The sequence below is a fragment of the Vigna radiata genome, unplaced genomic scaffold, assembly GCF_000741045.1.
Source record: "Vigna radiata var. radiata cultivar VC1973A unplaced genomic scaffold, Vradiata_ver6 scaffold_263, whole genome shotgun sequence".
Lineage (NCBI taxonomy): Eukaryota > Viridiplantae > Streptophyta > Magnoliopsida > Fabales > Fabaceae > Vigna > Vigna radiata.
The window spans coordinates 62,586-72,017 of record NW_014543979.1 but is presented as its reverse complement, the minus strand read 5'-3'; the positions used below and the strand labels follow the sequence as shown (position 1 = coordinate 72,017).

The following is a 9,432-nucleotide window of genomic DNA, read 5'->3' as shown; positions in this document are numbered from 1 at the left end:
ATTTTGGATTTTTAAAATAGGAAAAGTAAAACTATGCTTTTCTTTTTGTTATAAAAATAATCTAATATTAAAAGTTCGCGAGAGGTCGTTAGTAGAGGAGAAGGATAATTTTTTGTGGTTCCAAGGTCTATCATTCTATATTCGTTCATGTAATAATTATTAAACATATTGTTATCCTTCTATTTCTATAGGATATTGTGGTGTTTTAAGGTGTTGTCGAGTTATTTTTACATGATTTTGGATTGTTTAATATGTTATCATGATATTTTAGTGCTTTGTTGTATCGTTTTATATATTGTCATGATATTTAATGCTTCGTTATGTTATTAAATAGGTTGTCATGTTCTAAAATGATGTCGAGTTGTCTAAAAATAAATAAATTAGATTGATATTATTGTAATCAATTTGTTTTTTTAAGAATGAAAATTTTGACAAGTGTGAAAAAAGATTTAAACTATAAAAATAAGCTTTAAATTATTGATTATTATAATTAAACTTGATTTCTCTATAAATAGAAATTAATTATTTGATTTTTGTTCATGAATATTGGTTTGGTTCCATCATATTATTTATATATGTTTTTTTATAATTTACTTTTTTTAACTTTATCAAGGATGTCTAAGTTTTACAATGATACTTAGAATGTCATTTTTTTTTAGTTAAAAAAAAAAAGGAAAAACCTCGTTTTAAGTGAGGGAAGTTGTTATAGATCTTCATTCGAAGAAAAAGAAAATTAAAAAGTTAAAATAAAAGAGGCATCTATTCGTTGCTTTATACTTTATGTTAAAATTGTAGTTATCTTTAGTATCAATTACACTTAATGTTTTTGTGTAAAGTACCAATATCAAGTAATTGATTTTGGTGAAAAGAAAAAGAGGAAACATAATATTATTATGTTTAATAAATATTTTTATTTCAATAAAATAAAATAATAAATTTATATATTTTTTTTTTATTAAAAGATTCAATTCTAGAAGTATTATTAGGTAAAATGTCAAAACGACTTCACTGGGGATCGAACCCAGAATCTCTGGTTCCGTAGACCAGCGCCTTATCCATTGGGCCATGAAGTCCCTTTTTTTAATCTGGTTTATCCAGTTTATAAATATTAATTCATGTTGTCAGTGTGTTCTTATAGATGATGAAAAATAATAAAATTATTATTATTAGTAGTATGATAATTATAAATTTATATAAATAATTTTTATAATTATATTGGAAGTAATTTTTATTTATTTTGTAGATATTTTTATGATTAAAACAATTTTTAAGTATTAAAAAATGGTTAAATTGTAGAAAAAAATTAAATATTAAAAAATTTATTTAAAATATAAAATTAATAAGATCATACTTTTAATCTAAAAATAACTTTTAATTAAAGGATAAAAATAAAAAAACAAAGACAAAAGAGGAAAATTTCTTTTATATATATATATATATATATATATATATATATATATATATATATATATATATATATATATATATATATATATATATAGATATTTGTTTCCTTTTTTCAACACATTTATGGTTTTGATATAAGTGTTGAAAAATAAAATTAATTTATTGAATTTAAAAAAATTATGTATTTTTTTAATGATTTCTTCTCTCAAATCAAGTACTTTCTTTTTTTTCCTACTACCAACACTTTTACTACTATAACAACACATAGAAAATTCGCTAAAATAGTTGTGGAAATTTTGTTTGAGTCTGGAATAGTTACTTTAGTATGCCATATACTTTAAAAAGAAACGACATCTCATCCAAAAGAAAAAAAAAAAAAAATCTGCAAAGTATCATATAAAGTGAAATGGAGTTAACGGATAGCACGTTACTTCCTAACATAGCCTTTTGAAAATTTGCTATAAGATAACTTCAATGATATATCTATATTTTGTGAGAAAATCTTGTTAAGCAATAACATTAATTAATCAGTCAAAGAATTAAAAAATAAAAAGGATCATCATTAAAAAGACACTGAAAAGTATTAAAAGAATACACTGTTATGCTTTAAAATAAAAAATATTTTTAATTTTTAGCTAATGTTATGTGACATCAGTTTATAATTACATTTTCCTTTGTTATAATTAGAGCGGTCAAAACGAATAATCTAACTCGACCCGGCCGGGCTCACCATGGGTTAGTCACTTAGTGAGCCTACCCAACTCGGCTCATTTATTAACGAGCCAGAAAAACTTGAATCCGGCCCGACTCATCACGGGTTGGTGGGTAAACGGGTTGGCTCACTAGCCTATTTAATTACATTTTTTTAAAAATAAAAAAAGTACCAACTTTCTGTAATTTAAATTTAAACAATTTTCACTCCCAAAAAATTATGTTAAAGAGAATTCAAAATAATAATAAAAAGTACAATATAATCCAAATGTCATTAAAAAACAAACACAAAAAACATACAAATAAGTTTCTTATATTCATCATTTTTTGTTCTTGTTGCAACCCTTGACCCTTGTTCTTGTTGTCTCTAAATTAACTAATAAAGATTTTCCTAATATCAGAACAATTCTGACAATCAGTAAAAAAATATTAGTTTAAAAAAAGAGAACCAGTACTCAACAATATCAAAAAAAAATTAATAGCTTAATCTGTAACATAATTTCTCATATTTAAAGATGTCAAAAAGAGCTTGTTCAAATAATGTATACTCAAATTATTTAAATAAAATGAACAAAATATGATACAAGCAAACATGAAAAAATCATTCCTTGTCTTCAAATCCCCAAGAACAAAAAACAAATTCGCAAATCCCTATTTTTGTCATTATAGGGTTTTTGAAAAAAAAAAGAAAGAGAAGTGAGAAAACAAAAATGTGGAGAAAAGAGAAGAAAAAAGGAAGGGTGTTTTACCTGCTCGTGAGGGTAAGAGCACCGTCAAATGAGAGCAAGTACCGTGAGAGTGATTTGTGAGAGCAGATGTTACTTTTTTGGTATACACAGTGAGTGAAGAAAGTATTTTATTTTTTAGGGTTTCATAAATAAAATAATAAATTAAAAAAATAAAATTGGGTAGGTGGGTTGGTGGGCCAACCCGGCTCACCACGGGTTCAACCCGCATGAGCCGGGTCTAAATTAGTCGGGTTGAAATCTGACCCGCATATAAGTGGTTTGTATTTCAAACCCAACCCGGCCCGAACCCGTGACGGGCCGGATTAGCTCGCAGGTTGTGACCCATTTTTACGGCTCTAGTTATAATAACCATAATTACGATTTTAAGCATATTTTTGCAAGTTTAATCATTATTTGTGAATTTTGGTGACTTTATGTTGTGGTTGTATAAAATTTATAGGTCATTCTCCAATTATTGTTTGAGTCAACCTTCAATTTAATTAATGCTTTTGTGCATATTGAAGTCAAGATTGAAAAAAAAAATGAAAGTCTTTATTTGATTTTTGTTTCAATTATTTACTTTCAGAATTGTAAAACTTAAAAAGTTTATAGGATAAGTAATAGTATAATTAAATAATTAAGTTGTGTGACTTAAAACAAAAATTACTTTTTGAATAGTCAAATTACATTAATTAAAAATAAGTGTAGAAATACTTGCATTTAATAAACCATGTTCATGGAGTAATTAAAACAAAGGAAAGTTATAACACAAAACTTTCATTTGGACATGAAAACTCTTACTAGTAATGCATGGACATGCACAGTTTCCTTACCTTGGAAGTGGTAAGTAACAAGTGGTTGTTTCCTCTCTTTTTCTCTCTGAAAGATGTTTATGGAATGTTTTGTGTTCATTTGTTTTTGTTGCTTCTGTCAATGACTTTTGACATTTTCTAGTTATTCTGTTCTTTTTTAACTTCTTTCTTTTCGAAAGGTAAAAGAGTGTTATGTTCCTTTTGTTACATTACTTTTGTACTCTCTTTTTATCTCAAATTATTCTTTGTGTTAAGAATGTGATGCCTCTTAATTTCTTTTCTTTTTCTCAGCTACTCTTTAATTCGTTTTAAGCTTATAACTTTGTCACAACTGAATGAGATCGTATGCTTGAAGTTGATAATGTACATTACTCGTGAGTGATATAAAATGGCATATTATTAAAGTTAATAATATGGATTTTGGTTTTGTAAGAGAAATTTTGAATTGAGAATAACTAGCAAAGAACTTATTTCTGGACAAACACACACTCAAACTCCTTATTAGAAATAAGAGGATATATAGGCATCTATTTTAATTACTTAAAATATGCATGGTCTGATATATTTTTTTTTAATGTTTATGTATTAAGACAAAGATTTCTTGCCACAGTATTTATGACGGTATGTTGAATTGAGAAAGTGAAGTTGATAGCTTGATGCGGTAAGACCACATTATCTTAGAATCAACAATTTGATGATAAGTGATAGGAAATAATATATTTGATTATAGTTTATCTTATTTAGTTTCTGCACAATTGATTCTGTCTTAAATAATTGATATATTCTTTCCTTAATTATTGTACGTTAATTATTGTACGCTGGTTATGTACATTTTATATATTGTACGCTGGTTACTCTTTCAACATCAATAAAACACATTTGTTACAATCCTTACATGTATCAGCCTAATTTCGATCCTTCCTTACCCTTTCTTCTTTTCTTTTCTTCCCTATGGCTAATACTGATGGTGTTTTTTCCTTTAACACCATGATCCACATGTGATGGCAACCTCCTTAAGCTAGGTTGGGCCAAAGCTTAGAAGGATGCAAGGAGGTGTGTTTCCTTGGATGAATGGTGCAAAAATGTGATGGTAAATGGTCCAATGATGATGAGTTAAGGTATGGATGGTGTAGAAGCTCAAAGCCTCTAGGAGATATGGTGGTGGTGGTGGTGTAGTGTTTGGTGGCTCCAAGAGAGGTTAGGCCAACTCAAGGAGGAAGGTGACTAGAGGGGCCTCATGGGTTGCTCTAGTCTTGATCTAAGATGAGTAGTATGGCCAAAAATGGGCAACATAACATTACTCAAAATCAAAGATGAAATACAAGGGTGGAGACACCTCTATTTATAGGCCAAGGGTGTCTCCTTCTAACCCTAAAAGCATGATCTCCCACCTTTGCTCTCATTGGTAAAAAAATGAGGTCTTCTAACCTCTCCAATGATGGGAAGACATGTGGTCACTCACAAAACACAATCCTCTCCATTCCTAGAGTGTCATGTGGCCACTATTAAAAGTAAATCCTCTTCAGTCCTAGGGTTCCATGTGGCTACCTTTTAAAAAGAAAATCCTCTCCAATGGAAGCATGACACATGACACACACTTTCCACTTGGTTTGGATGTCTAACATTTTAAGGAAAATCCTATGCTACTTAGGCCTTAATACAAGCCTTAAACAAACCTACACTACATGGCCTAATATAATGGCCTAAATTCCTACACTACTCTTCAAGCCTTGCTTCATAATGGCTCCAAAGGTGGTCCACAAGGTAGAGTTGACACCATCTTCAAGGATGACTTTAACTCTCTTGAAAGTGCTTGACCATGGCTAAGGGATTTTCCATCAACATGTTAAACATACGCCTCACCTCAACCATTTTCATTCTCTGGCGTCGTCAGCTCCTTCCTCTTCTCGAAGGACATGCCCTTTATGGTCATATTGATGGGTCAATCATAACGCCTCCTGCGAAATTGCCTGCTGCTGATGGATCTTTGGCGGTTCCTAATCCAGCCTTTATCACGTGGAAACAACAAGATCAAAGACTTGTAAGTCTTCTTCAGGCCTCCCTTACTGAAGAGACTCTAGTTGAAGTACTGCACCATGATACCGCACAGCAGATCTGGACTACTCTTGAATCCCTCTACGGTGGTGACTCCAAGCAAAGATAAATTGGGATCAGAGATCAACTGTTGCACCTTACAAAAGGCTCATCCACTGTTAGGGAGTTTTCCAAAATGTTTCGAGGCTTATGTGATAAACTCATCCTTATGGGTAGACCAGTGGATGATTTAGATAAATTACACTGGTTTTTACGGGGTTTAGGTCCCACTTTCACTAGCTTTGGTGCATCTCAATTAGTCATGCGACCACTGCCTGTTTTTCGTGATCTTCTTTCTGCTGCTGAGAGTTTTAAAATGTATTTACATGCCGTTGAATCTACTCCCTCTCAAGCTGCTTTTAATACCACTACTCAACGTTCCTCTTAATCATCCAATACACGTTTTCAATTTGGGTCGCGTTCTTTCTCAAATGGCAAAACAGGTCGTGGTGGTCGTGGTAGAGGATGTCGTCCTATCCATTGCCAAATCTGCCGAAGAGAAGGTCATTATGCCACGTCTTGCCATCAACGTTATGAAGGTGGCCCACCTCAATCTACCAATCTTGCTGAATCATTTCAAATTCTTGCACTCTATCAAATTCAAAGCAGTCTGATTGGTACCTCGATACTGGAGCTTCAGCACACATGATAGCAAACTCATCTGATTTAGACTCAATTGAGCCTTATTCTGGTAATCACACAGTTACTGTTGGAAATCGTAATGCTCTCCCCATTTCCCATATTGGATCTCATCGTTTGACAAATACTTTAAACCTTCTTGATATTCTTGTTGTGCCTGGACTCCAAAAGAATCTCATTTCAATTAGCAAACTTACACGTGACTTTCCTGTGGATGCTACCTTTACTAACACATCTTTTCTGCTTCAGCAAAGGGGTTCAAAGGAAATTCTAGCAAAAGGGAGGCGTGAGCACAACTTATATGTATTGGAGCATGGTCAAAATGCCTTTGTTTCTGTTTTAAATTCCAATAAGTGTTAAACTGCCTTTTAGTCGCCTAAGGCAGAACAAAGTATGGTCCCCACTAATGTAGTATAGGGATGACCAGAATATCAATCCTAGGACTCAGCTAATTAAGATTAAAGTGTGGAGTTAAATCTTATTATTTTATTTACTAACTATTTACTTACTAACTATTAATAGGTGGGGACATTTAAAAATGAAATTGAAATTTAAAAGGAAAATAATCAAATTAAAAACAAAACCTATTTAAAGAAAAGAAGTAAAAAAAAAAAAAAACCTATATACTAAAACTGGAACAATCCAAAATATATTCACAAAAGTAAATGCTAAAGAAAATCTAAATGCTAACTGACTTCANCTAAATGAAATGATAAAATGAAAGAATGAATTTAATCTGGATAGTGAAGGAATAGTGTCATGAATTGAAAAAAAAAATTAAAGTGGAATGAATCATGATTACAAAACCTAAAATCTAAGAATTTAAAATCTAAAATCCAATTATCAGAACTCTCAAACAAAAATTATCAATTCAAAACATTAAGCAAAGAGAAAATACTATAAAGGGATGAAGAATTACTAAATCAGAATCTAGAACACCTAAAAATATTACTCACACACTAAATCATTGATTAACTTCATGAATTGGAATCCAAACTGAAAGGATTATTACTGTACAATATTTATTTGCAACTCAAGAAGACATCTTGTAAAATTATGCCCTTTTTGGGGTAATTAAGTCCCAAATCAGAACTTAGTTTGTGCAAATGCATACTCTCTGTAACAAACCACAATAATTTCAACTCTAATTCAATCTTCTAACCAATACCAGAAACAGATCACTATTCTAAATGTAACTAACACTTATCAAAATACTAATGCAACTTTACAATTCATAATGAAATCAAAATATGAAGAACAATACCGAAACTCTAACATCACAATCAACACTTGTTGTTTATTCTAAAACACACAAAAATTCTAACTAAAGAAAATGACAGAAACTAAAACAATATTTTCTCTTGTTGAACTCACTCTGACTCGAGAAGACATCTCAGTCATACACACTCATTGTGGAGTCGTTTAATTCCAAAAAGAAACTACTATATCAGAGTTACAAGTTCAACTCGATTTAAAATCAAAACACACAAGAAAGATTCACACATTGTTGATCAGGAACACAACACACAGGAAAATTCAACACAACGAAAATATCAAATGCTCAACACAGAGAAACATCACAGAAATTTTATTAGCAAGAACAAGAATACAAGAATGTACCGAAAAGAAATGAGCAACAACACGAGAAATTGAATCTACCAGATGTGCAATCAAACCCTAGAACTCTCATGTCGCTCTCTAAAAACGAAAAAATTTGGAAAATGTCTCTGTGAAAATCTGTAGAAGAAGTCTATTTACATGGAAGAACCCCTTTATAAAGGGTCTCAAAAAGATGAAAGAAAGTAAAACTAAAAAGGGAACCTTGCTTCTCTCCTACGCTTTAATCTTTTCCCTCCACGTGGCATTTCCGTTCAGCATCTTCTTTCTCATCGGTCATCTTCTCCGGTCAAAGTCTAGTCAACTCCTTTCTTCATCTCGCTTCTTTCTCGAGCAAGCTTTATGATGAGTCGTTATTTCTTGACTGTATTTAGTTTATTGCACTTAAATAAATCAGAGAATTGTGTTTAATTGTCCGTTATTTCCCTGTTTTTCCTAATTCTGCTTAATTTGGTCGGAAATTCGTATTTTCACTAATTTGAATTTTCTGAGCTAATTAATTGCATTTTTGGTTGTAGGGAAATTTTGGGAAACATCATTTGGAGCATTAGGATGGTGGCATGCACGTAAAGACTCAACATTTAGTCATTTCAATTTTAATTAAATTGTAATTTAGTTGTTTAGGAACTTTAATTAAGCTTTTGTGCATTGGGCCAATGTTGCCAAATTTTATGATGGGCCCAAACTTTGAGGGACACTTGGCAAGCGTACCAAATTGTACAAGTAATATAAATGGTAAGACCAAGTATCTTTTTTCCCAAGAGACTCGTATGGCTTTCTCTTTCGATTGAATTAAAATAATAAGACTTGAAAAATAAAATTTAATAAATTAGATTTGAGGATAAAAATATTAACATGCAAAATAAATGTTGATTCAATTGACAAGTGAAAACAATGGATGGATGGATGTTGTTGGGTACTAACAATTTCATCTATTCCACTCTCTCTTACATACTACCCTTGATTATTAGATTGATTAAATTGTTATGCGACTTTCTTAGCCACCCATTAACCCGATCCCTCGGCGAAAAGGGCGTAATATCAATTACCGACTTGCTATCCCTAGCCTCCCCTAGTAATTAATACCGCATTATAAACAGAAGTTAGTGCAATTGATCGTCCTACCCCTATCCCTAGGTGGTATTGCAGAATCAAGAGATCACTCACCAGTTCATGTCATTACCGCATGTCCCCATGTCAATAACGACAAACAACGATATACCGAAGGAGTTAAACGATAAAAGCCTTAAGCACAAATGAAAACCCAACAATAATCAATCAAAACATATGGAGACCATATAAATAATCAATAGTTTCAATAAGAGAGAGTATCAAAAGATTACATTGTATTCCCCAACAACAATAGGGTTTAGTTCACCATGGACATGGTGAAACTAGATGAAAAATGGAAGAAGAATGAAAGA

The 9,432-nt window shown here is 31.4% G+C and overlaps 1 protein-coding gene and 1 non-coding gene across 2 annotated transcripts; one reads left to right on the top strand and one right to left on the bottom strand.

Annotated features, from left to right (window-relative positions):
• Window positions 1-1,000: 1,000 nt before the first annotated feature.
• On the bottom strand, window positions 1,001-1,073 carry TRNAR-ACG. Its single transcript has one exon. It is a non-coding gene; the product is annotated as a tRNA-Arg (tRNA).
• A 4,404-nt stretch (window positions 1,074-5,477) lies between these two features.
• On the top strand, window positions 5,478-5,822 carry LOC106755086. Its single transcript, XM_014637183.1, has one exon. The coding sequence runs from the start codon at window positions 5,478-5,480 to the stop codon at window positions 5,820-5,822; it is 345 nt and encodes a 114-aa protein (XP_014492669.1).
• Window positions 5,823-9,432: the final 3,610 nt, after the last annotated feature.